Source organism: Rasamsonia emersonii (genome assembly GCF_000968595.1).
Source record: "Rasamsonia emersonii CBS 393.64 chromosome Unknown ctg1118621760098, whole genome shotgun sequence".
Classification (NCBI taxonomy): Eukaryota; Fungi; Ascomycota; class Eurotiomycetes; order Eurotiales; family Trichocomaceae; genus Rasamsonia; species Rasamsonia emersonii.
The window spans coordinates 38,903-65,650 of NW_013563189.1; the positions used below are offsets into that span (position 1 = coordinate 38,903).

At 49.7% G+C, this 26,748-nt stretch overlaps 8 protein-coding genes across 8 annotated transcripts; 4 read left to right on the forward strand and 4 right to left on the reverse strand.

Moving 5' to 3' along the window:
- Positions 1–468: 468 nt before the first annotated feature.
- T310_4187 (High osmolarity signaling protein sho1) lies at positions 469–1,617 on the forward strand (the record flags this gene model as incomplete). The annotated part of the gene is made up of 3 exons (XM_013472946.1): positions 469–600; positions 879–1,034; positions 1,102–1,617. 3 exons carry the CDS (start codon positions 469–471, stop codon positions 1,615–1,617), a joined length of 804 nt encoding a protein of 267 aa, XP_013328400.1.
- Positions 1,618–2,809: 1,192 nt separating this feature from the next.
- T310_4188 (uncharacterized protein) lies at positions 2,810–4,428 on the reverse strand (the record flags this gene model as incomplete). The annotated part of the gene is made up of 2 exons (XM_013472947.1): positions 2,810–3,567; positions 3,618–4,428. The coding sequence occupies 2 exons, from the start codon at positions 4,426–4,428 to the stop codon at positions 2,810–2,812; spliced, it is 1,569 nt and encodes a 522-aa protein (XP_013328401.1).
- Positions 4,429–6,959: 2,531 nt separating this feature from the next.
- T310_4189 (PQ loop repeat protein) lies at positions 6,960–7,418 on the forward strand (the record flags this gene model as incomplete). Its single annotated transcript, XM_013472948.1, has 3 exons — positions 6,960–6,990; positions 7,045–7,093; positions 7,154–7,418. The coding sequence occupies 3 exons, from the start codon at positions 6,960–6,962 to the stop codon at positions 7,416–7,418; spliced, it is 345 nt and encodes a 114-aa protein (XP_013328402.1).
- A 1,051-nt stretch (positions 7,419–8,469) lies between these two features.
- Positions 8,470–11,025, forward strand: T310_4190 (Response regulator; the record flags this gene model as incomplete). The annotated part of the gene is made up of 3 exons (XM_013472949.1): positions 8,470–9,934; positions 9,995–10,653; positions 10,714–11,025. The coding sequence occupies 3 exons, from the start codon at positions 8,470–8,472 to the stop codon at positions 11,023–11,025; spliced, it is 2,436 nt and encodes an 811-aa protein (XP_013328403.1).
- Positions 11,026–12,422: 1,397 nt separating this feature from the next.
- Positions 12,423–13,369, reverse strand: T310_4191 (HLH DNA binding domain protein; the record flags this gene model as incomplete). The annotated part of the gene is made up of 2 exons (XM_013472950.1): positions 12,423–13,064; positions 13,115–13,369. The coding sequence occupies 2 exons, from the start codon at positions 13,367–13,369 to the stop codon at positions 12,423–12,425; spliced, it is 897 nt and encodes a 298-aa protein (XP_013328404.1).
- A 3,578-nt stretch (positions 13,370–16,947) lies between these two features.
- Positions 16,948–17,453, forward strand: T310_4192 (60S ribosomal protein L30; the record flags this gene model as incomplete). The annotated part of the gene is made up of 4 exons (XM_013472951.1): positions 16,948–17,017; positions 17,058–17,201; positions 17,277–17,326; positions 17,385–17,453. The coding sequence occupies 4 exons, from the start codon at positions 16,948–16,950 to the stop codon at positions 17,451–17,453; spliced, it is 333 nt and encodes a 110-aa protein (XP_013328405.1).
- A 1,207-nt stretch (positions 17,454–18,660) lies between these two features.
- T310_4193 (uncharacterized protein) lies at positions 18,661–20,150 on the reverse strand (the record flags this gene model as incomplete). Its single annotated transcript, XM_013472952.1, has 2 exons — positions 18,661–19,350; positions 19,566–20,150. 2 exons carry the CDS (start codon positions 20,148–20,150, stop codon positions 18,661–18,663), a joined length of 1,275 nt encoding a protein of 424 aa, XP_013328406.1.
- Positions 20,151–21,878: 1,728 nt separating this feature from the next.
- Positions 21,879–23,714, reverse strand: T310_4194 (RNA binding protein; the record flags this gene model as incomplete). Its single annotated transcript, XM_013472953.1, has 1 exon — positions 21,879–23,714. One exon carries the CDS (start codon positions 23,712–23,714, stop codon positions 21,879–21,881), a length of 1,836 nt encoding a protein of 611 aa, XP_013328407.1.
- Positions 23,715–26,748: the final 3,034 nt, after the last annotated feature.

Genomic DNA, 26,748 nt, shown 5'->3' on the forward strand with positions numbered 1-26,748 from the left:
CGCTGCAGGCACCGTCCTCTCTTTTGCTCTCCTTCTCTTTCTCCTCTGTTCGTCTCGTGTTTCATAGTTCTCTCCAGCCTGGTGCTGTGTCGGGACTGTGTTACCTTGATCCGCTGGCTTCCCTCCCACGCTCGTTACCAAACCCCCCATTTTCTCTTCAGCTACCTTTTTGCTCCCACCGTTCCTGGTCGTATGACGCAGTGTCGACTCTCCATTCTTGGTGATCCTATCGCTGTTCCGGCATTCCCATTCACTGTACACGACGTCTCGATCGCCGCCTAGTCAGTCGTCCAACTTGGACGGCTTTTTCTGCCCCCAAGTCCACTATACGTCTCTTCCCGCGCCAACACGCGATCCACTATATCCGACTCTTGACCCTACAACTCGCACAAGAAGACGACAAGACGAGCGCGCCGTCATTGCGTTCTCTGATTCTCGAGAGACGCGCACTCCCCCGTCCTTACCTTGATGGTCTCCACCTCAGCTTCTATACGCAAATCCGGCCAGATCATTGAACCCAAAGCAAGCGGAATGGCGAGGTTTAGCGTCAGCAACGTTTTCGGCGATCCTTTCGCCCTCGCGACCATCTCCATATCGATGGTACGTTGCCATGCCAAGTTCCCTGGGATGAAGGACCTGCGGGGGGTGGATGTTGCTGACAAGCATTGGATTTAGCTCGCGTGGGCGATCTCTTTCATTTCGTCCGTCATCGCCAATATACAGACTGAGTTTCCGCCCTACGTGTGGTGGACAATCGTCTACATGCTGTGCTGCATCATCGGCATTTTCATTGTCGTCGCGTCGGACACGAGCCTGGTATACGGCGTTGCGGTATGGCGCTCTGAACTCTCCGCTCCCTGGATCTGTTTTTTTTTTAGCTATTTAGTCTGGTCAGCGCTAATGGCTCGCAGGTTGTTGGATATCTTGCCACGGGTCTCGTTCTCACCACTCTCGCTGTGAATTCTTTGGTCTATCAGCCGCAGGCCTCCAAACAGGCCGCCGCTGCGGGGTTTATCCTCTTATCCATGGTTATTGTATGGAGACGTTCTCTCTTGGAATTAGGACTGGTCTTAGGAGGCGATTTACTAACGTTCTTCGCAGATTGTGTGGATATTCTACTTCGGCTCTACCCCGCAGGCTTCCCACCGCGGCTTCATTGACTCGTTCGCACTCAACAAGGAGCATGGATCCTATCACAACAGCAGACCGGTCTCCAACGCCTTTGGGTCTCGTGGTGACAACCAGCCGCCTCAGATGTACACCTCTGCCCAGCTCAGCGGATTTGAAACGTCAACCCCCGTGTCAGGCTACCCAGGCGGGGCAGCCGGGTCCGATAAGCGTAACACATCGCAAGCGGGCTTCGGAGCTGTCCAAGCTGGCAACAACAATGGAAACGTTGGGGCGGATGCCTCTGGCGAAATCAGCCCGCCAACAGAATATCCCTACAGGGCGAAAGCCATCTACTCATATGATGCCAATCCCGACGACGCGAACGAAATCAGCTTTGTCAAGGGCGAGGAACTGGAAGTGTCGGATGTCAGTGGTCGATGGTGGCAGGCGCGGCGAGCAAACGGGGAGACTGGCATTGCGCCGTCGAATTACCTCATCCTGCTATGATGAGACGTTTGCTTCGCTTCGCCCTCCTCCACCTCCCCAACAACACAGATATACTTCCTTTGATACCCTTGTAACACAGGTTTCTTCGTGTGATCTTTTGGGTGCATATGTTATGTCATGTTCTGATGGGCTCTTCTTTCGTTCGATCCTGTTGGTTCTAGCTCTCGTCCCTGGCCATCTGCCAGTCGTCGCATGATTCAAGCTCCGGCAATGGAGCTTGAGCGAACCCATCTGCTGACGAACTCCGGGATTCGGGTGTTTGTTTCTTGTGTATTCATACTGGGGGATTTTTCTTTTAACGCGGGGCAGAGTACGGCGGAAAAAACGACCGTACATTCTGTTCTCCTTTTTTTTCGTTTTTGTGTTTATGGCAACGGAATGGATTGGTTCGGTTGCATCCAAAAATCTGCTTCGTTGTATTTTTGAAGTCTTTTTTGTTTTTGTTTTTTTTTCCTGACGATCTTATCTTCCTGGCGTCTCTGACTGACTGAAATTGTGTTGGATTCTTGTGTGTGATATGGATATAGTGGTTTCGCGAATAGTTGTGCAATGGGAGTGACCTCGTCTGTTTTTTATCTTTTGAATAGAGCATGAAGAGAAAAAAAATAAAAGAAACAGGAAGTAATCGCAATAAATAATAACGAGGACAAAAATAGAGCAGAAGGCATGAGTCTGGCTGACCGGTTTCAATATTAGCAAATGACGTCCCGTGATCTGGAGAATGAGGTCTCCTAAATTGTCATCTTCGTACCAGCTTAGCAGAAGTAGATTATAGATGCCTACCTAAGTGTATTACATAGCCTTGCTCTCTCTTTTTTTTTCTTTTTTTTTTACTTGAAAAAGAACTGCACTGTATAATGTATTCGATTCGATGGCTTTATCTCTCCCCCCAAGGCTATATATGTGTATTTGTGAACAGTATTAATAAAACTAGTAGAAGGAACTTTTTTTGGTTTAATTGATCAAATTCGAAGCTTTTATATTATCGGGCTGGAAAGCCGCTGGGCTCTAGATTGCCCCGTCAACGCCAGAAAGACAGGATCACAGGATAACTTCCCGTTCTGGATAACGTAATCAACCACCGAGCGACGAATACCACCGAGCGACGAATTTTCGCCGCACCCACTATAATTTTGAAGCTTTTCAACCACCAATACAATTAAATTAGACTATCTAGTAGTTGAATATATAGCTATTTATTAGGACAATTCCTTATGGTATGTCCAATAGTCCCACAGCCACTGCAGCGTTGTGGAGCTCGCCGTTGAGGCATAGGTGTAGGCTCATCAAGCTTCTCATTAAGCTGCGTATCAAGCTGCTGAATGCGATTTTGGCCTTCTTGTACAGATAAAAGGGTATCATTACCTAGAATAGCACGCCTTCTTGCCTTCTTTCTAGTTTTCCGCTCAGTCTCAGCTCGTAGAGTCCTAATTTCATCTCGAAGAAGAAGGTTCATATTCATTGCCATCTGCGCGGCCTTTTCAAGATGATGAATATGAGACATTGGGCTGCTAGAAAGCTTTTGCTTTCTTGCACTAAGGCTTTTTTGCAAGCTGCGAACCTTGTGATCCAGCTGGTGAGGATTCTGAGGAGTTTGAAAAGCAGAGGAGACTGAACTTTCAACTGAAGCTGGTGGTGTTGGCGTACGAAGCTGAAAGGTAATCTTTGCAAGAACCCGCTCTTTATCAAGTGGCTTAAGTCCAGCTCCTGCAAAGCCTTTGCATATATTGTCTGGAGTAAACACTTCTGCACGAGCAGATGGATATAGGGATAGAAAGTCTTCCTTGTCAATATGGTTGTTGCCAGCAATCATTCTCTTTTCAAGCAGTTTTCCGTACGCGCGCTTAAGCGGGCCAAAAACACCAACATCAAGTGGTTGCAGGAGATGAGAGGCATGTGCAGGCATGCAAAGACAGACAATTGCATTCTCCTTGCAGAAAGTATCAAACTCTGCAGTTAAATGGCTACTATGGCCATCAAGAATAAGCAACCGCTTGCACCAGTTGTATAGCGTCTGGAATATGGTTCAAACACCTCTTTCAACCAGCGAAGGCCTATTTCATCTGTTGTCCAGCCATTCTCGCTAGTTGCAATCCACCAGTCTTTGGAAAGTGTAGGTTCTTGATACCAAGCAGCCTGTTGAGATGCTGCTTTCAAGATAATCACTGGTGGTATATGAATCCCCTTTGAGCTCACAGTCTCAATGATTGTAACCCATTCACGGTTTCCCTGGATGACTGTACGAGGCCTTTCACTGCGTTCTGCTGCAGTAATAACCTTGGAGGTTGAGCAGAGCCCCATTGCAAAGCCAGTTTCATCAAAATTCCAGATGTCATCTTCATGTATGCCATGTTCCTGAATAGCTGCATGTACAGCTTGAAACCATGGTATTATAACTCTTGGATCCTCCTGCTTTGCACGCTGGTATGTAATCCTTCGATTATATCTTGTACGCAGCTCAGGATGGCGCTTGACAAATTTATAAGCCCAGTTGATGCCAAGGACTGCAGTAGGATCCTGTAGACGCTCACGGAGTAATATTTGTGCCATTGAACGCAGAAACTCTGGCCGAATTGGAAAACCTCGTTTATCTGCCTCTAGTAATCGCTGAATAAGTGTTTCCTCTTCAATAGCCTTTAATCTATGGCCATTAGCACGTGTTTCTGCGCGTGGTTGTCTTCCTTTAAGGCGAGCGCGAAGGGTAGCCTCAGGCACCCCAAAAATCTCTGCAGCCTTCAGTATTGATTTGACTTTTTGATTTTTATAAGCTGCAATAGCCATTTGAATTCGGTTTTCTTGAGATAAAGGCATTTTTGATAGTGGTGGTGATAAAATGACGCGTTGAAAAAAGGAAGTGGTAGGGTGGAGGAAAATTCGTCGCTCGGTGGTATTCGTCGCTCGGTGGTTGATTACGTTATATATTGATTTGTCGATTACAGGGTAGATTCCAGTACTTGTTATATTAGGATAAAATGGGTAAATTTTACTTAATATTCTGATTTAAGAATTTTTTATAATAAGTAATTATATAACCAATATTTTGTTTTTCCGTCAAGCTCCAAATACTCCGTATAAAGCTGTGGGAAAATGAGGGGTGCATGCATGAACAGCTTCAGCTTCAGCAGCAACCGTGACCATACTCCGGAGTACGGAGTAAAGAAAGCTTACAACGACATAAGCTCATCTCACGCTAATTATAGATAGAATTGATCATCCGACCAACCTTACCGCCATTCCAGGGAGTCTGGCCAGGTCTGAAGCGCCCGTTGTCGCCGCGTCGATGGCACGTAAAAGCGGTCGGGCAGATCTGAACGAATCCTGTCGGGTGACTATTATCTTACTAAAGCCTAACGCCCGTTCTCAAGGGTGTGTTCCGGTTCCCCACACTACTAAGTAGATTATCACCGCTGGCAGTGGCCACCCTCGTGCCAAATGACAAGACTCGTCACTCACTCGTGAGGAAGACTGAAAATGAGCAAGCAGCAGTTAGCCTCTGGAAAAGCTTGGGGGACCCACACCCGGTCCCGTTTGCGATTTCGCTTCTCAAGCGATTCACCCAGCTTGTTCTAGTTCCGAAGACCTGAACAGGGCCGTGATCTGCGGGTTCATCCAGACCCCTCTAGCTTCTCGAGTTATCCTCCATATTGGGATCGGGCCTTGAGACTTGTCTGATGATTGTCCCCATGATGGATCAGATCATGGGGGGTGTTGCGAAAAAAAAATGTGCAAATGTGAATTTCCCCCCTCTGCTGAGTCTGCTCCGTCTGTCGCCGACCTTCCCGTTACGGTAGTTTTCCCATCATTCGATCGCAAATGATTCAGTCCGGTCCCAGGTTGTTTAGCCAAACGCGCCTATCGGATGTTTCTGTTTTTGCTCTTTTTTTCTCTTTTCTTTTCTTTTCTTTTCTTCTTGACGTGGTCCCTGTTGTTGTTCTCGAATACACCGCTGGAACCCACTTCCCCGACGGTTGATGTTGGTGTCTGGTCCGGTTGGATGTTGATTCTCCAGTTTGTGATGATAGATCATGGTCTTACATTTCTTTCTTCATTTTTGGCCTAGTTTATCGTCTTAGCAGGATGGAGGAGGATGCGTTGTCGAGGAGTATTTATATTTCTCTCTGCTGTCTTTTATTTCTTTGTTATCATCTTCTCTTCGATAGCAACCTGAGTTCTTTCTTCTTTTTCTTTTTCTTTTCTTTTCTTTTTTTTCCTCCCCTTCTTCTTTCTTATTAGTTGAAGTTTTCTCGGATGGAGATTTCGTGTCAAAAGTTGAAGTATCTGATTTCTAGTTCAACGACAGATATTTAGCACGCCATTAGAATTCTTCTTGAAGCAACACGGAGGAACGCTCTATCTACAGAGCATACATGTATGATTTTTTTTCTCGATTCTTCTTCTTCTTCTTCTTCTTATTATTATTACTGGCTTGCGCTTTTGTACTCGAAAAAAAAAACAACATGGGGAACCATGCTCTTGGACCATGCATTGACTGGGCAGGGTTCAGTGATTTCCCACAGAACAAGACCCAATTGAGAGCATCCAAAAACCCAATCCAAGAACTGCCATGTCGGAGACGGAGAATATCCCCGTGGCGGCCAACGTGTTGGGCACGATCGGCACGGTCCTCTGGTGCATCCAGTTGGTCCCGCAGATCTGGCACAACTGGCGACACAAGAAGACGGACGGCTTGCCGGCTAGTATGATGGTTTTGTGGGCTACCTGTATGACTGTCTTTGGTTGGGTGTTTCGTGGGTAATACTGACTTGTGCTTTCAGGTGGGATCCCGTTCGGTGTCTATATGATCCTTCAGGTTTGAGCCCCATGCCACAGATCATTCTTGCTTGAGATTTTTTTTTCTGGACTATCTAACTAGGATAATCTATAGCAAGTCAATATCCCCCTGCAGATCCAGCCTCAGCTCTTTGCGTTCTTCTCCTGGGTTAGCTGGGGTCAGATCCTATACTATAACCGGTGGATCGACATGACACCATGCGTGCTTCTGACAAGACATTATTGACCATGCTCGCAACAGCAATTACACCCGTTTCAAGGCCATCGCTATGGTGATTGCAGCATGCGTTGTGAGTGGAGGCGTCGAAGCGCTTTTGATCCTCACTCTTCGGACACCGTACAATAGAGGCGTCACATGGCCGGCGATGATGTTCGGGATCATTGCGACCATCATGGTTGTGCTGGGCTTGATTCCCCCCTACTTCGAACTGGCGAAGAGGAATGGGCGAGTGATTGGGATCAGTCAGTTATTTCGCCCCTAACATTAGTGAAGATCTTAAAGCTGACGAGATTTTTTTTTCCCAGACTTTGTGTTCCTGTGTACTGACAGCATGGGCGCTCTCTTCTCTCTGCTCTCTTTGGGTAGGTATCTTCCCAGGCCATACAGACCCCTCCAGGCTAACTAGCATGGCACAGCGGCAGAGGGGTCATTCGATATCCTTGGTGGTGTTCTGTACATCCTCTGGTAAGTTGTCCCCTCAGCAGACTACTTCCAACAGGAGTGAAGCTCATTTGTGTCGATTAGCCTCCTCTTGGAGATGGGGATCTATACCAGCCACATCATCTGGCGGCTGCGCAACCGCAAGCTTCTGCGACAGGCCAAGGAATCCGGTCGAACGGTGGACGAGCTCCTCGAGGAACTCGAGCGAGAGACGAATGGAACACGCACGCCGAGTGAGATTGAGAAGGGAGCGCTGCCGGCGGTCGCGGAGATGGACAAGGGCGTGCTGGTCACGGCTACTGGAGACCTGGAGAGTCATGGGACTACGACTACGGACGATTCCGTTTGAACGAACGAGACAGCTTACGACTCTGGCATGATGATAATGATGATTATGATGATAGACACAAGTTAGACGGCGATAATCACTTTGATGATAGATTGCTAGAAGGTCGTTCGATGCAGAGGACTTTCGGGATAGATCTAATTCATTTGTTTCTCGCATTCTTCCAGTCTTGTTTTTCCTGTCTTGTTTTTGTCATTTAAGCTAGTCAATTAATCGAATGAATCAACTCACGCTGAAGATTTATGTGGTCGAATCCTGGAGGACTGATTGATGATTGATTGGGTACACGTCGCATGCCGACTGCTCGTCCCGGAACCCCTAACTGTCGCGGCCAATCATGTACTCGACTCCTCTGTATAGGATGGTGTGGCTGCAGAGACTCGGACGAGCAGAATCTCCCAGTTCGCAGCCCCTGTCAGTAGCATCGCTGTCCGCAGGATGAGGAGCTTTATTTATCGGCCATTGATGAATCAGAACAGACCACATCAGGGCCACAGTCTTCTCCGTCTGCTGAGATCTATAAAAAAGGCAGCAGCCAGATTTAAATGCAACATAGCCGCCTTTACTCCGGACTTCACGAACAAGCCACAAGTCTAGGACGGTCGATCATCACTGGTAATTGGCTGTCTGCACAGCTCCCACGCAGACCAAGACAAGCTGGCCTGGGCTGTCTAGATCTGGCCTTGGAGACAGCCCAGGCCAGCTTTGCCTAAGCTGGAGCTGTGCATGTGTTGTCTCGTTGCCCCTTAGAGATTCTTAACTCTTGACGTGAGGATAACTATGGTGATCTCTTAGAGAGGACAAGTTCAACGTCCTTACTAGTTTTGAATGCCTGTCTTTAAATTCTGGTCTATGCTGTGGCCCTGAGTATTGCTCCAGGCCGTTGCAGCTCACCAGCAGGTGCTGTGGTGTTGCTGGTGTTGCTACGATGAGGTGATCGAACCCATGTAACTCGTTAAAACCGTCGAACTCTCCACGGCTGATCCTCTCCGCTTTTCCCCGCAGCGACCGCAGCAGGAGCAAGGGCAGGAACTGCTGCCCTTTCTCCGTCACGATGCCGGAGCGACTGTTGCGGCTGATGAAGGCGAGGGAGAAGCTGTCGCTGCGGCGGCGAAGGGCGACCCAGGCGGGCAAGGCGGGCGTCGGAGCGGATCCGGAGAACAAGCTGAACAAGCACAAGCACCAGCACCAGCACCACCTCGCCTCCGTCCCTCATCCCCATCGCCAGCAGTCCGTCCCGACCAGCACCGCGTCGTCCCTGCCCGTAGCCCAAGAGAACGAGATCGTGGGCCGTGCTGCTGCTGGAGCTGCGAAGCTCGAGGGAATTGCCGCCAACCCACACTGCGGACCCGGCCAGCTGACGGAGGACGACCCCGACGACGACGAGGGACCACGGCCAGCACAACATCAGGAACCCCAGCTTCGAGGCTCACGCAAGAATCATCCTCTCCAGGACCGTCCCCGCGATCTCCCTCCCGGTCGCCGTACCTCGCTGCGGGATCCCCCTCCCTGCCATTCTTCTGCCAATCCTCCGTCCGCCACCACCACTGCGTCCTCAGCTCCACGCCAGCTCGAGAGCCTCAACGAAGCGGCCTCGACAACAACAAAAGTCCCGGAGCGCGTGGTGAACCCCGCGGCCGGTGGGCCCTTGCATTCCTCGTTCCTGGAGACGGTCGACGAAGAAGACGCCTCCCGCAGTCGGAGCCGTCCTGCTCCCTCCAACAACGACCACTTCTCTCCAGCCCATCCTGCTGGCGTCTCCTGGCGCCCGACGATTGCTGCTCGGAGGCAGTCTCTCCTGCCGCCGTCGCAGCAGCATCTGGTCAACAGCCTGCTCGAGCCCGGGCTGTTCTCTCGCGACGACGATTCCCCCTCCTCTCCGTTCAATCCCGCACAGCTCGAGATGGTGCAACGAAAGGTCTGGGTGAAACGCCCCGGTGCTTCCCCGACGTTGATATCGATCGCCGAGGACAGCGTCGTCGACGAGTTACGGGACCATGTGCTGCGGAAATATGCCAATTCGTTGGGGAGAGTGTATGACGCTCCCGACCTGATCATCCGGATATCGCCCCGCGAGAGTTCCAATCGACCTGCGGCCCCGGACCGGATCCTCAGCCCGGAGGAGCCCGTGTTCCCGATCCTTGATTCCTACTATCCCGGGGGGCAGACGGTCGAGGAGGCCTTGATCATTGATGCCCCTCAGCGCCGCACCCCGAGACCCTCGCCGCGTCAGTCGTACTACTACCATGCGGAGCCCGGGGAACATGGCGAATATTTCCCGTTGATGCCCGTTCCCATCAATGTCGGCACGCCGCCTACCCATCCGTCGAGCTCCATATCGTCGACGAGCGGTGTGAGTGCACACCAGACGCCTTCGATATCCGTTCTCACGACCGGTAAAGTGCCACCTTTACCATCCCCTGGAAACCGTCCCAGTCGGCATGCGGCACGCCGGCCCCCGTATGCTCGACATACCACCAACTCTCCTACGCTTGTGGCTTCGGCGTCCAACAATAAAGGTATAGTAAAGTTACCGAAACTGTCCTTTTTCTTACATTCACTAACGTTGGTTTTTACAGACCCGAATGTCGCGATAAATGGGCAGCCAGCAACGTCCGCTCCATCTCTCCCGACGCCGCCGGCACCGGCGCCGCCACCATCGGAGTCTCCCACAAACCCTGTTCTAAGTCCCAGCGCCCGGGGAGCGTCACCCCGTCCTGGCCGAAATCGCAAGAAAGCAGCAGGATCTCCCCCGGGCAGAGCGGGCTTTGGTGGGCTGATTGAGGGGACCGTGCCCCCGATCAACGTGCTCATCGTGGAAGACAACGTGATCAACCAGAAGCTTCTCGAAGCGTTCATGAAGCGGCTCAGCGTGCGCTGGCAGTGCGCCCCGAACGGCGAAGTAGCGGTGAAGAAGTGGCGCCAAGGCGGCTTCCATCTGGTGCTGATGGATATCCAGCTGCCGGTGATGAACGGTCTGGAGGCGACCAAGGAGATTCGCCGGCTCGAGCGGCTGAATGGCATTGGGGTCTTCTCCAAGACCGCATCGGGCCGGTCGAGTGCTTCGTCGACGACGGCCGGGTCGACAGAGAACCAGGAGCCGCTGAGGAAGGAGGACGTGTTGGAAAACCTGTCCTTGTTCAAGAGCCCGGTCATCATTGTGGCGTTGACGGCCAGCAGCTTGCAGAGCGACCGCCACGAGGCGTTGGCTGCTGGCTGCAATGACTTTTTAACAAAGGTGTGTCGAAGCTGTAAACCACGTCTATCTATAAACTTCACCTAACTAACACCCTTCCAGCCCGTAGGATTTCCCTGGTTAGAACAGAAAGTGACGGAATGGGGCTGCATGCAAGCGCTGATCGACTTTGAAGGCTGGCGGAAATGGCGAGGGTATGAAGATTCGCCTCGCACGCTGACACCAGTACAATCGGGGTCGGCGTCTCCGTCGCCACGCAACAGGGCGGTGCAACCGGCTGGCAAGCTGTCGACTGGGAAAGATGGCAGTAAGGTGACTGTGACGTCGCCGGGGTCGTCGGGGAGTGGCAGCAGCGAAGAGACCGAGGTTCCTTCAGAGACGAAGGCAACCAAAGCGAAGACCAATGGAGGGTAGTCGACTGGACTCTCATTACAGTCTGAATGATCATTACGATGGTCTGTTCAGGTTTATGATAGAATGATCTCTGCATGAAGGTACCATTTATTATCTATTATCTATCCATTTTCCTGTATAGTGGATATGTCGGACATGTCATGCCTTTTCCTCGTCTTTTCTTTTCTCTTTCTTTCAGGGTCTTATTCTATCCGCAGGGTCTTTCGGATTTCCTTCCTTTTTATCAGATACCCGATCTAGCAGTTTGTTTGCCTTTTTTTTTTCGTTTTTGTATTTTTGTCGACGATCAACATTGTCCAGTCTCAGCAGCATTTATTTTTATTCCATGGGCAAGGCAGTTTTTTTTTCCCATGTATTTATTTATTTATTTAAGTGCGGTGCGGCATGTGTGTATGTATGTCTTAAACATGCCAGATGAATGTTACTGGCGTACAGTACAGTCCAGTACAGTACATTGATTGAGGAAGGGCTTATCTATTATCTATATATAGATGTTTATTCTTGGTACTGCTAGCAGTATTCGAGGGAGTACTTTACGTTGAAGTATAAGACTAGCCCTGTAGTGTATTGTATATTTACGTGACGTGACTCAATCTTGTTTACAATTCCTATTCCTTCGTACAGAGTACTGTACATGTACATACGTATCTACATACACACAGTACTAGCTAGCTGCTAGCTAGCTAGCTACCTAGGTATGCTCCGCTATGCTATGTAGCAATCATCAATGACAAGACTGGGGTTCGATCCCAGGACCTTATTGGCACAGTCTTGTCTTGCCCATCCCTAATGGCAATGCCTCTACCCATAGGGGGTGTTGACTGTTAACGATACGTAATAACAAACTACGAAAACTGGATGTTGTATATCCTCGTTTTTTCCACTCTTTTTTTTTTTCAGGAGTTGTGAAGGAAGGGATGAGTTAATCTATCTATCTCTATCTAATTGGTATTTGTGTATGTATTTATTGATCGATTAATCAATTAATTAATTAAGATTAAGAGGTTAGATTTATATTAGATATTTATTTAATATTGTTGTTATTTGAGGAGAGAAGAAATCAATGATCGAAGTTATATATCTGTATATTTTCGAGGAGAAGAGGGGGAAAAGTAGGAATTCCGTCTCATCCATAAAAGTACTAGCAGAATAACGTGCGACTCTCTGTCTTTTTTTTTCCCTCCTGCCGCCCACCCTCCCTGCAAACTGATCGATTGTATATCTCGTATATTTCATCATGCAGGTCCAGCCTGCTTGTCATAACATAACTCAGATCCGACCTGACCAACCCAACCCAACCCAACCAAACCTACCCAAGACAACCAAAACCAGACTTTTCTATATATACAGGAATGAGAAGAAAGGAGATTTTCTCTTAATACCCCAAGTCGAACAGATCAAGCGAAATAACTTTGCGAGAGCTGGCTTCCCCCCGGTAAAAGATTCTCCTTCAACACATTGAGTTCATTCCTCAACAGTCGGTTCTCCTCCTGCAGCTCCCGGATGTACGCCAGCGCGCCGGTCAGGATCTCCGACTTGTTCTGTGGTGGCTGCTCGCCAAAAGTCGACTTGCGTAACCCCTTGTTTGTGCTCTGTGATAGGTGGGCGGCGGACTTGGGGATCGCATTGCCCAGGGCGACGAATTTGGCGTTCATGTTGGTGCGGTAGCGCTTCTCGATTGCGTTGTGTGCTGCTTTTTTTCGCTTCATCACTGCATTGGTGTCTGCGTCTGTTGTTGTGCATTTGGAAGACGTTGACTGTGACGTCGACTGTGATGTCGACTTGGGCGATGCCTTTCGAGTTGTCGTGTCTTCTTTGCTTGACGACGACGACGACGACGACGTTGATGATGTTGCTGCCGATGTTGCTGGTGTTGTTGTTGTGTTTGAAACGGTCTTCTCTGAAAGGTCATCCTGTGCAGCTGAGCTGGGAGATCTCTTTGCCGGTCTGTCGAAAATACTGTCCGTCGACGGGCGCTTCATCCTAGACTGGGTAGGTGACCTGGGTGCCGACGAGGACCAGGCATCGCTTTCGGCATCCTGTGCATGTCAGTAAGAGCCTACTCTGCTGCTATAGGCAGGTGACACACTGAAGCCAGCGACGAAAACGAGAGCGCATCCTCCGGAGCTTGTCTGGACGAGGAGTTATAATCCTCCGGGGAGGCAGACGTGCTGGTCGTATAAGCTGGGGGATCGACAAAATCATTGGCGACGTCAAATGGCTCGTCAAACGGCATATCCCAGGAAAAGAGGTCGAGAGCATCCTTCCCCATCCAGTCGGTACTCGCATCTTGGAATGGCATGAGAGAAGAAGGGTCAAGATGGGGGTCTTGGAAGACGGCCATGTCGGAGATCATGGACGGTTCGAATGGTGGTTGGTAGCCAGACATGCCGTCTGCAAGTCTATATAATATACCGCCATTAGCAGGTCAATTTAGGTGGGCTATGTTGGATGGGTCATACTGAGAGCTGTTGGCTATCAAGGTACCACCGGTACCGAAGACACTATAGAAGTGCAGGTGCACTATAATCTGATTCTGCAGGTCTGATAACAACTGGTCGACTAGAGATAGAGATCAACTAGTAAACTAGTATGAGTCTGACAGTTGAGGGGCGTGAGATCGACACCCTTGATATATCTTGCATCGGGCCAAAGTTACCTGCGGCGGGCGTCTTCCGCGCCGGGCAATCATCATTCAGCATTATATTACTACGGTATATTAATTGAAAGCTTCAATGCAGCCTTCCTGCTCTGTCGTGCAGCTCAGTGACAGCTCCCGGCGGGGCGACCATCCAGCCTTTGTCCGCCGCCTTGGCAGCCACCTCCCTCCAGCCAATCAGAATGCCCGGTGCACAACGTCTGTCCCAATCGGGCTAGCGCAGGGCGGTCGGCGCCGAGAGCAGCTCTTCGGCCGAAGATCGGTCATTCAGACGACGCCAGACAGTCCAGACAGTGCATCACCGCTCGGCTCGGAACTTCCTCGAGATCGATCGTACTATGTCGAGACGGACCTGCGATGATTCAATTGTCTTGCTTCTCGTTGGCTGTGTCAGCGCTGTCGGAGAGCGCCGATGCAATGATGCCATTTCTCGGAATCCTGTCACCGGAGTAGCGTTTACCCAGGCATTCGTCAGACCAGATATCGTCAATGTTTCAATATGTATTCTCACTTTCTTCCCCAGATGAAATGCATCCAGATGGGTGGATATTCTGGGTGGATATTCGGGAGAAACCGCGCAGAAAATACCGAGTAGTACTCCGTACATAGCCATTGACCTTACAGCAGCAGCAACGGTGTTGCATCATTGCTGTCTACACTGCAGTATGTAGGATTTTGTTATAGTATAGTAATAGTATAGAATACTCTGGAATGATTTCATTCCAGCCAGGAATGGATTTTCTCGCATATACCTACCTAATTCATCGATGATTGATGATCGATGGTCATATCGGGTCCGAACCGTAACCGAACCCGATTCGAATCCAAGGTAACGCCCTTGCAGAATTACTGCTAAACATACTCTTTTTTTGTGTTTTGGCAGTCACGGGACTTTTAGCATTCAGCATTCCTGGGTGAACGAACTGCACCAGAGGTACATGTACTGTACTGTACATGTACCTAGGTAGGGATCTGTCTAGCTGATTGGCATGACTCTCACTTTTTCGATTGGTTCGAGGATGATGTACGCCTGTCATCTGACCAGTCGTCAATTAATTACGTTGTGTGCAGTTAGTAGCGCTTTTTTTGACAGTGTAAACATTAATGAAAAAAAAAAAAGAAAGAAAAGAAAAAAAAAACAAGCTAATGCAAATCATATTATTTGATCTTTAAGACTAGATATGGATAATATTCAGCTGACGTCAATTAATACTAATCAGGAAAAATAAAAGACAATCTCTATTAACTATTGTTAAAGAATCGATATACAGGCTGGTTGACTCATTAAGACACTGATAATGACGAACAGTCATCGATTACGTGAATTCCACGTTTTTCGCCATTTGTTACGGAAATACAGCTGTGATTGTTATTACTATAGTATCATTGATGAAAATGACCTGTTTTTCCCGAACAATTGATGCAGACTTGCTTAGCTTATTGCTTATACTGAGATTCCGTCGCAATTTATATATGTACTCAATACAGGAAGTACATCTGTCTGAGGATTAAAGTCCCCTTTGTTTTTTTTTTGACCTGCCAACAGAATCACCAATTATGTTGAATAGTATCTCTTGCCTTTACGACTATTTGATTGTGTTGAGATAATTACATGTAGTAGTGTTAGCAGTATTTTATTCCAAAACGTCAACAGAATAAATGCGATTGAATCTGTCTGACAATAGTCACCTTTCACAATATGTAGTTATTCCCTGCTTACCACTGATCATACCTCGTGCATGATGCTATCATAATTATTCATTGTCATTATTGTTCATACAATTCACAATCAAGCAAATGCCTTATGATCAATTATTATTTTTTTTAATTTTTTTAAAGCGAGGATCCTTGTCAGCGGATGTGGCGTGATGGTTAGTCTCCCGGCTGATCCTCAACTCCGATTCCGTCCTTCGAACGGGACATTTCGGAATGAAGAAGCCCTAGCTGTAGGTACTCCGTACATACCCTTGAAGACAGGCATGCCAACTGTACTATACTGTAAGGATGATCATTGTCACCCGTTCCGAGATCGAAACCTGGAATTATGCCCGGAGTACGCCGTATGACGAATTTTGCTTTCCGCAGGTCTTCATCTCTCCGATCAGTAGCTTTTTTCTCTATTGGTTTATTTCCTCTTTTTTTTTTTAAATTGAGTGTTTTTCAATATGATCAGACAGTACTGGGCGTGCTCTTGTTAGAAGATTTGAACATCATACACATCAAGTTCTGTCAATCCCAGAAGATGCAACAGTTAACACTATATGATTTCATGCTCTATTGACGTTGTACAGGTCTCTAATACCGATACAAGAATAATAGCATGTTGTCATCCCTCACAATGCAACATCTCACGCGATTTTCACTACCTCTGTGAGCGAGCGATGGAGCGGACGAATGCTCTGTTCAAGGATAACTACCTATCGACAGATGCTCCAGCTCGTGCCTTTAAGTCTTGACAAGGCTGTCTCTGTCAGGCTGAATTCTAGGCATCCGATAGACATCGCATAATATCTTTTTACGCTGCTCTATCCTAGTCTGCGGTCCATTCTGGGTGTTCCTGATCATATCCCCAAAGAGGGCTGATATGGATGAGCAGCTGCAATGAACTGAACGCTGGTATATCAGGCTCTTCGATCTGGCCTTATTCGACTAGTTTTAATGAGATAACCTACTCCGCTGATGGATATGCTCTACGGCGTTGGGAACTCTCTGCCATGAATGGCATTGCCGGAGCATACAGTACTCAGAGCATGAGACTATGCTCGTCGAGCTCTACATGTACTATACAGTACATGCTCCAGAACGATACGACTGCAGCACTCAAACTCACTGCTTAAGCAGCAGTGAGAAAGGAATGCAAAGGATTAAAAATTGATTCTGGAGAGACCTGACCAATATAGAAGAACATTCAGTTCGAGAAGTAGGTACATGTAAGCATAGATATGTTTCTAACACTCCCTTTGTACAGTATAAAGTACATACACACAACCTGGACCAGGATGCTTTGAGCGGAGATGGACCCGATGGACGTAAATACCTCCTACCTAATAAAGGTAATAGCTGTCAAATGACCCCATACTTTTATATCACGTGACATATCTAACCTAGTAGCTTATTAGTCAGCACGCACACATTTTCGATATCAAATATTATTGTGCATACAACAAAAATAATTTCTTCTTATCTTGCTCAGCCCCTTTGTCAACGTCAGACAAACCAACCCGGTCTTAGCCCAGCTCTTCAGTTCAGCAGCATCAACCAAAATGGCCAAGGCAAAGAAATCCAGCGACACCATCAGCTCCCGTCTCGCCGTTGTCATGAAATCTGGCAAGGGTGGGTAGTCCATACATACCTAACTATACATATCTCACAGAGTGTACTAACAGTTTTTCTTTTTTTTCTTGGTTTACAGTGACGATGGGAATGAAAACAACCCTGAAATCCCTCCGGGCTGGTAAAGCCAAGCTTGTGCTTATCGCTGGGAACTGCCCTCCGCTGCGCAAGTCTGAGCTTGAATGTATGTCACTCACCTCCTCCATCAACACCTTATTCTTTGAGAAAAGAAACACAGACTAATTATTAATTGTGATAGACTACGCTATGCTGGCTAAATGTCCTGTTCACCACTTCAATGGCAACAATGTAAGTGTGATTTGACCCTCCCTCCCTCCCTAACAAATAGCAATATATCATAGACTAGATATACACAGTGTTACTACTGCTATTACTATACACTGTGTATATCAGTCAATCGATCAATCGAGCTTAGAGGCAAAACTCCGTTTCTCGGAGAAAAAAAAACGCCCACTTCTTATCTTCTCTACAATAAGATAAGAACATTCATTATAAACAAACAAACGAAATGACCGAACCAACCAACGAACGGACGAACCAACAATAAAGATAAGAAGGGGCGTAGTCAACCAGAGAGCGGAGGAATTGCTTTGAGAAGGAATCTCACAAAAAGAAAAATCCTTTATGAAGAGTGGATTCTGGAGAGCGGGGAACTTTTACTAACGTATTTTTCTTTTTTCTTCTCTTTTTTTTGTTGGCGTCTACAGATCGAGCTCGGAACGGCTTGTGGTAAGCTCTTCCGCTGCTCTGCCATGGCGATTCTTGACCCCGGTGACTCGGACATTTTGTCCCAGGGCTGAGCGTGAGCTTGGTCCTGAGGCTGAGTGCTGAAGCTGAGCCTGCAGCTGAGGCTCAAGCCTTGACGAGTTTTCTTTCTCTGACGAGTTTTCTCGTTAAGAGGTGTTGAGGATGTTGAGGGGGGTGGGAAATGATGATGATGATGATGATGGATGGATGGATGGATGGATGGATGGATGGATGGATACATAGTCTGCATGCAAGCGCTGTCCTGCTGCGTTACTGTGTGCCTATCTATCTATGTATGTACATGCCTAGGTAGGGCTGTACCAATGCAGGCAAGTTGTGTGTGTCTCTACTGTGATGAAGGAATTATCGCATATCCTCATTATAAATCGTATACCTATGAAGCTCAAAAGACCAATTCACTTCCTATAGAAGTGCTCTGTCTATCTATCTATCGACCTACCATGGGGTGATGAGGTCCTTTACAGTGTTGTCTCAGGTACTGTATAGATGTTATATTCCTTTGTATGTGGTGGATATGTTCAAACCAATGCATATGTTAATGAATTCTGTATTAACATATTGATTAATAGCTTACTTGAATACTGCTATAGCAGAATTTCCTTAGAGATTCTCTCTGGTATAAGATTCGTTATCACTCCTGGTTGAAATAGCAATACAGTGAAACAGTTAAGAGTGCAGTTTGGTTCAGATCATTACTATTATCATTGGCCTTCATGCCGGTCAGGCCAGATACATTGACATATGGTATAGTAATACATCGAGGTACTGTACATGAATGCAAAACAATCACTGACCAAGAATGAAACCCAAGAAACCGCGTTGCCGTATCGTAAAATACACTGCCGAGGGAAAATTCAAACTTCGACCTTGGTTGGAATCTTGACATGGCCCTTCTTCCGGTCCTCCAAGGGCACTCCATACCGGTGTCCTGGAGCTGCAGTCCCACGTCCGTCAGGACCAGTGGTCTCCTTGCTGACCACGACGTCCTTGAACCGGAACTCGAATCGAGACCCTTCTGGCTGCACCTTGGTTATCCGCTTCTCGAGCTGCTCCTTCGCCTGTCTCCTCCGCTCTTGCTCGGCTTCCTCCACTTCCCGGAGGCGCTCCTCATATCTCTGCATTCGCTCGCGGTGTTCTCCTGGGTTTTCAAGACGATCGCGCTCGAAAGTGACCAGATGTGGGTGAGGAATACGGCAGTCCGCCGGAAGCAGGACTTCATGTTCCTCGTCACCCTTTCCAACACGCTCTATCTGTTTTGGATTCCGCATGAGCTTGCTCGTCGTCTCGGACGGGTCTTCGAGGTTGACCGGTGGCTCCTTGTCGTGTTCCACAGCCGGGGCACCTGAAAAGACCCGACCGGCGTCAACACGAGTAAATTGTCGTGACTCAGACACAGGCCAGAATATTTGTGGATCAGTCAGCCGATGGACTGGGAGATCATTGATCGATTCATGCGGTTTCTGACGCTGCCCTGGCTCAGCCAGCGGTGTCGTTGGGACCATCTCATGAATGGCCCGTGCATATGGAAGAGCAAGAGGTTTCCCCTATTCCGGACTTGTCAGCATGGCAGCAACTCCTATAATGCCTTGAACTATATGTAATCGTGACAATAGGTTGCTTCAGAGAGTTGTAATTTTTGGGTATTCATCCTCATGCTGGGAATGAATGCATGAGTCTTCAAGACTAATCGATTTTGCTCATCATCGCAACCAAAGGACGTCAAAAAAAGGATATAGGTATTGGAATCATAAGAACGTACCTGCTTTCTCCATCTTTTTTCCAACTCCACCAGCCTCACTACTGCAGCAACCCTTCTCATATCCACGCCAAACTCAACACTGACAGACCGCACGCTCTTCTTTTGTTCTACGACTCGCTTGTAGATCTCATTGCGAAGCGCCTCGCTCAGGATAGGTTCGCTGACGAACGCGGGGTTGAGAGGAAAAGGCCTATTACCGCCTGCCGGGGCGGTCTCCTCTTCTGCCTCGCCAGCGTTGGATGGATCCTTCAATGCATTCTCTCGGGCCCTTGCCGCACTATTCCGCTCTTTCAGGTCGGTAAGGTAGTTTGTACTACCGGGAATGTGATGTTTCAAGGCAGCGCCCTCTCCGTTCAACCATTCGAACATACGACTCCGTAGTCGGGTTTGAGGAGTGAATGAGGATGAAAAAGGGCGTTGAGAACATTGTGACTTGCAGTTTGATAGTAGAGGCGAGGAATGAGAGGGATTCTGAAGTAGGGAGACGGAGGAGGAGGAGGAGGAGGAGGAGGAGGAAGTCGAGGATGCGGAGATGTAGGGGAGAAGGGAATTGGTGACCCGAGAGCTGTTTACTCGGGGAGGCATGATGAGTGGTGTAGAAGGGGAAGGTGATTAGTCGTGAAGAAAAATCAAAAGTATAATACAAAATAGAAAAAGAAAAAGTCAATTGGATTGAATGTTTATAGATGTGAGGGTTTGAAGTGGTGCTGATCAGGAGCTCAAGCACCCTTGGGAAGAGAGGAAAGGAAAAGAAAGCGAAGAAACTTTTTTCTGTAACAGTTTGTTGGTGCAGTTGCATGGTTTGCATAGAGTCACGTGATACTGGTATACAAACAACGCCAGGTATCAGAGCTCCGCCCTTAGAATTTAGAGCAATCGACGGAATACTGAGCACTGCGGATAACGTGTCTATGGAGTAATACTGAAAAGACAATGGGATTAGACTTGGCTTGAAAAATATCTCAATTTTGATCTACACTGTTCGTTTCGGGAATACCATTCTGAGTACTTTATTGTTGCTAATGCCCACGATTTACAGTCTAGCGAAAGACACGGGAAGGCTCAGGGAAGGCAAGAAGTCTGGAAAACATGTTTTGTGTTGACTATAAGAAGAATAAAAAAGACAGTCAAATGAATTTCTCACCAAGTGAAAGAAAGCAAAAGATTTGTCACTGTTAAAAGCAAATGAGGAATCAAATACAGAAGGCAGAACGCTCCAATCCTGAGAGCCTGCTCGACTAGCACATCTGACAAGATAGCGCACCTCTTTTTCCATGTCCCTATCCCGTACCTTGGAGTTCGCACCGCTCAAGCGCGCAGCGGAAAAAAAATGCAGCATAAGAAGGCAACGAAGATCAAAGTAACAGTGATTAAGAATAACACAAAAAAAAAGGGGGGGGGAGGATGAAATAGCCATAGAGTGAGGAGAAAGGGCATGTGTATGATCCAAAATGCTGCCAAATCCATAGACAAATCCACAGTTAAACGCCCTCTTACAGTGTAGAAACAGATCAAGCGCCAGTGATGTGTAACTGTGTAGTATATATCAAGATGATCCCTCGCAATGGCCGCCAGGACTCCTTGGCAGGAAGACTGCGCAATGCTGCAGAATGAAATGAGATGGCGGGACGCCTGAGCCAAGAGGGAAACAGGATGCAAACAAAGGTGACGCAGTGTAGCGTTCAGAGGACTTGAATGTGACATGGGGTACATGTCAGATAAGAAAAACGAGGACACAACCAACCAGTTTGCTCTCACACCAACATTAATCATCCATGATACTTGTACGCCATGAGATGGATGCTTTTGTTTGCAAAGGGGGAATCATGGTAACGAGACAAAAGGGGAATGGAAAAGCAATTTCACAGACCCGTCTCCGCCCAAATAACTGGGAGGCACAAACGACTGTGGAAGCCGATGAAAGGGTACGTCGTCAAGTAAGGGGAAATAGGGTAAAAAAAAATAACTAGCAGGGCGAATCGCTCCAGCCTGCAAGCCGACAAGAAAAATGCAGGTATTTCGAAGGGTAAGAAAGAACATGTCGACCAAAAGTCACGCCGTGTGAATAAAAAAAAAAGAAAAAAAAAAGAAAAGAAAAGAAAAAGACCGAACCCAAAAAAGCAAGGGAAGAGAGAAAAAAAAGAGTACACGAAAGATCAGCGGCACCAAAGTGAAGGGAGGAAAAAAAGAAAACCTCCAAATGCCGTTCTAGCTCATGAAACCCCGAGACCCAAGCGCCAGAAAACCCAGTTATCATCAAACATGCCAGACATTACCGATGCGTGATATGATTCTGTGTGTTTCCCCGTTTGTTTATCGACCCATCATATAGTCAGGATACATATTGCCATAGCCGCCCATGCCCGGACCCGCCGTGCCACCCGCGATCCCGCCGCCGAGAGGCGCTGTGGTGATGGCATTCATGCCGTTAGCTCTCATACCGAGTCCACTGTTGGCACCATATGGAGCGCCATTTGCCATGGAAGCATGTGGATTTCCTGAAGGGGGCATGGTTCCGTTTCTCATTCCCATCGGAAGCGCCAGGCCAGGAGGAGCAGAGAGCCCTGGAGGAGGCCCACTGGCGGTCGAAAACATCGGGTTCGACATGCCCCCAAGTCCATTGACTCCGTGCATTGGATTTTGAGGATTGTGCTGATTAGAAGCGTTCGCATTGTTGTTAGGTTGCGAACTCCGTACTCCGAGAGGGTTCTTGGAGAAACTCAGACGGATTCCCGTCTTGACACTGTTGGAAAGCTTGTACCCATACAGCTCATTCAGTGCCTTGCTTGCCATCGCCACTTCGTCGAATTCGACAAAGCACATGGGACCGTTCTGCTTGTTTCGGAAACAGAGTCGCTTGTACCCTCGCTGCTTGGAAAAGAGTGCTTTCAGCTCTTCCTCCGAAGTGTCTGGCGGAAGGTTGCCGACATAGAGTGTATTGCAGGGAGGGTTCAGGTCATTTGGATTGGCAGCGGGGAGACTGTGCCGAGGGTTATGTTGATTGGGATAGTGAAAAGTTGGATTACCACCCATGTTCGCGTTGACATTGGGAGGAAGAGTGGTTGTAGGTGTCGGCACTCCCATGCGTGCTGAACCACCGGCAGAGTAATTCGGCATAGGCGGCGACGTGACGTTGGTAGATAGCGAGAGCGCAGCGAATCGACTGGTCGGAATCTGAGGATTTGTGGACCTTCGCGGCATGGGGGGCATGGAGCTGGCGTGGCCGTTTTGGGCGTAACCGACAGGATCCTTGAGTAGCTCTCCAGTCTCCTCGTCCGGATCCTGATCAATAACCGACTTTCCGCTCACACGCGGTAGCTCCCCGATTCCATTTCCCAGGGGGGACTGGGGTGAGAAGAGGCTGTGCAAACGGGAGTTGGTATCGGGAGCCGGAAGGGCATCGCTGCTGTTGGACTGCGATGACGCTCCATTGGTCGTGGAGAGCCGTTCCAGGGTCTGAAATGTGCCGTTGAACCGTGAAGACTGTCGCGGGAGAGAGCCGGCTGTCGGCATGGGGCCCGACAGACCGCGGGTGGCGGGGTGATCGATGGTGTTCCGTCGATTTAGAAGAGGTCCCTGATACATTTCGACGATCATATTGGCTTCATTGGTAGTGTTCGGCTTTCCATCGAGCAACGATCGGGCTTCTTCGGCAGCCGCGACCGTGTTGAAACGCGCAATCGCACTCAAAAAGTTCTTATCCTCTGGATGCTCGGACGGGACAAAATCAGCGTCCACAAAATCCTTCGCAAAGAGAAACATGCTCCGGAGCGCTTCGCGACTGGTGCTCTTGGGGAGTTTGCGCATCAATATCGCCGCGCCGCTACCCATCCGGGGAAGCCCGTTGAGGGGCGGAGGCGAACGATCCGAATCCGCTAGGCGCATGGTGTTGCAACCCAGACCGTCAAACGATGTAGCTGGTCCGATCGGGGGAAACGGATATGAGAAGGAGGTAGTCAAAGGCGCGGAGGTTTGGGACACGGATGGATTCTGCACGTCGGTCGACATGGCATTCTGCGCCCCAGACGGCCCCTGAGAAGACGGGAGGGATTGGTGCGGCGGCGAGGAGCTCGAAGACACGGACCGCTGGGCGGTGCTGTAGGACCCAGGGCTGGTGCGGCTGGACTGACTAGACGAGCTGTCGACCATGCCTCGCCAACTTTGGCCGCTGAAGGAATCTGCCTGTAGCTTGGTGATTGCACGGTCGCGTCTGAATTAGGGTTCGGCTTGATGTGTTGGAAGTCTGCGCGTCGCGATAAGGATAACAGCACGCTATGCTAGGATGAGATCTGGTGGCAACGGGATGACTCGATGAGAATATGACTGTCCCAATCCAGTATTGTAACTCTCGTCCGAGGGGATCAAGACACGACCATTTCTCTCTCTCTCTCTCTCTCTCTCTCTCTCTCCGTTACTCTTTCTCTCGCGCGCCGATCGAAGCAGGGATGACAGCGGAAGCGACGCGACGGACTTTTGCTTGTGGCAGTGAGAGCGCGGTACGACACACGTAATCACAACGTTGCGAAGCGATGGGCGACCCGATCGTGCAAGACAAAAGGAGTGCAAGAATAGCGAGACGTAGATAGGCGCGACAAGACGACGACGATGCTAGGGATGATGGGCGACGGCGATACTGGAAGGAGAGCAGTGTGGGCAGGAAGAGACGTCGCTGGACGGTCGAGACACGACGTGGTGGAGGATGATGGAGGGAGAGAGAGCAGGCTCGAGGATAAAGTTGGGGGGGGGAGGAGTGACAAGGTGTGGGCGGTGATGAAGGTCGCGGCCAGGAGACGATCTGACTGGAGAGGCCGGAGGAGGGCAGTAATGTCTGATCGAGCCGGGAACGGTCTGGCACGCCGTAGGGGGACGCTACCCAGCAGCGCTCCTACGGGGGCTGGGCGAGGAGACTGAAACGGGGGAGTGCAGGGCAGGAAGCTTCTGTCTCCTTTTTGGCGCGGGCGCTGTTTGGCTGCAGCTCCGACACGCGCTGGGCCAGCGAGTGAGCGCGCGCGAGGGTCGAGGCTAGGACGAAACGGAAGCAGCGCCAGCAGCCCCAAGGGACAGGAAAGCGCGACCCGGAAGCGCAAGAGCAGTGCTCGAGGCCCCACTAGCTCTCCCGGGGGGGCGTGTGCTGCGTCGATCCCAGGAGAAGACGGCGCCGGCGACAGGCTAGCACGGGGCGAGGCGGCGGGCGACGAGTCAGCGGCGAGCAATGCCGGCGAGCGGGCCCAGCGCAGCGAGGGAGCCGAAGCTGGCGGCGAACGTGGGCAGGTGCGTGCGCGGACGGCAGCGCAGAGGATGGGCAAGCGCAGCCGGAGAGGGAGCAGGAGCCAGCAGCGACGGAGCCGGCAAGTGGAATGCTGGCTGTGGCGGACGCCGATAACAACGGCACGGGGGGCGCGATGCTGATTGCTGGGACGCAGCGCGGCCTGCGACTGGCTGCAGCCAACGCTGGAGGGCGGCCGCGAGCCGTGGGTGGCACACGCTAGGCCCAAATGGGGCAAGCGCCCAATCACGCCGGTGTGGCTTGACGCTGCCGACTCGGAGCCTGGCTGCCTTACGGGCAGTGGACAATGGATTATCCAGGTGGGGAGTCGCTAGGGTCCTTGCAGTAGCCTGCGTCGAGACTCGGCGGGCGCTGCTCTGCTCTGCAGATTCGCGCACGGCGCACGCCCAACGGCCGACGACACGGCGAGGATCTGGTCGGCGCGACGATATTATTCGCTCAGCCTCGAGGCGTTCGGCGACAGCAGTGAGAGAACCGTTCGAGGGTTCTCTGCGAAACGACGAGATGGCCCAAAGGCCGGCAGACAGCGAGCTGGAGTCGCGACTTGCGGCACGGACGACGGTGACAACGCGCGAATGGATCGGCGATGCTGCCCTCGCAAGAAGCAAGCAGCAGGCAGCGTTGTTGCAGTAGCACGACGCTTTGTTGTTTCGCGGTGAAGCCAATGAAGACGTCTTCTTCCCCGGAAACTTGACCCGGCCGATTCTGCCCGATGCGTTGGTTGGAAGAGTTCAACAGTCAGCTCAGATAATAATAACTGGCGTGCGATCCTGTTGTGGTCTTCAAGAGGTGGTACAGAAGAGAGGAAAATCGATGGTTTTGGGGAGGAAGAGACAATGGCGAGGCAACCAAGAATGAGGGGCAATGATTAACCAGAGCTCCTGCTTGGCAGTTTGGTTACCAGTTCCCTCCTGTCGGCTTGATCCTTCAGGTGAATCACGAGATAAGGCACAAGCCGCTGAGATCGGAGTGAGCCCTTGACAAAGAGCTGCAGAAGCTGCGCCGCTTGGTCTGTCCTCTCAACTTGAGCTTATATTGATCTCACAATCGAGCTCGAGCAGAGTTATTGGCCCACAGCATATACTGGAAGAGCTGTGGGGGGTGGAGAGATACAGAGGTCTAGATGAAGGAACGTTGGACGAGAAACGATCTCAGCTTTGATCCTCCTCGTCGAACTAGACGTCTCATGTTGTATCATCCATGGTTTACTGCGTGCGGTGCTTGGAAGAGGGGATTCCGTCCGCTGGACCAGTTCCTCCTCCACTTATCCAGTTAGGCCTTGTGACGTCTCCCCCATACCCGTAGGGTGTAGTACTCCTCATACCGCTCTCTCGACCATGGCTCCTTGCCAGGCAGCCATGGATTATCGACTAGGTACGGAGTAGTTCGAGAGGAGGAGCAAGTCCATGATGCCATTACATGTCACTGCACTGGTCACGAGCGTGGTGATCTTCAGCCAGAATGGATCTGCAATGATCCATCGGGCCAACCATCTCCAGGTACGACCGATCGAGGCAAAAGCCGCAAAACAGTAGGTACATTCAATACAGACGAGCTTTATCCAGTACAAACATACTCTATGCATTCGCAGAAGTCCATATACGTTCTCCATACAATTACCAACAATAGCAGCGCGGGGTTTGCGCCCTCTCCTCCCCCTCCCTTCCCCCCAGGTACTATTTTAAAGTTACTGTAGTTTCACGCGACCCCCTGGACATACTTTTTCGCAGTACCTTCCATGTCAAGCAAGACAAGCCAAGAATGATGGCTTTCATTCGTGCACATTAGTGATCCCACACGGGGCTCTCGACCTGGCCGGTCATTCGCGAACTGGGCGGCAATCACGCGTTTCTCTGCCCGCTATGGTTGGCTGGTTGGTTCAAGGTTGGCCTGGCC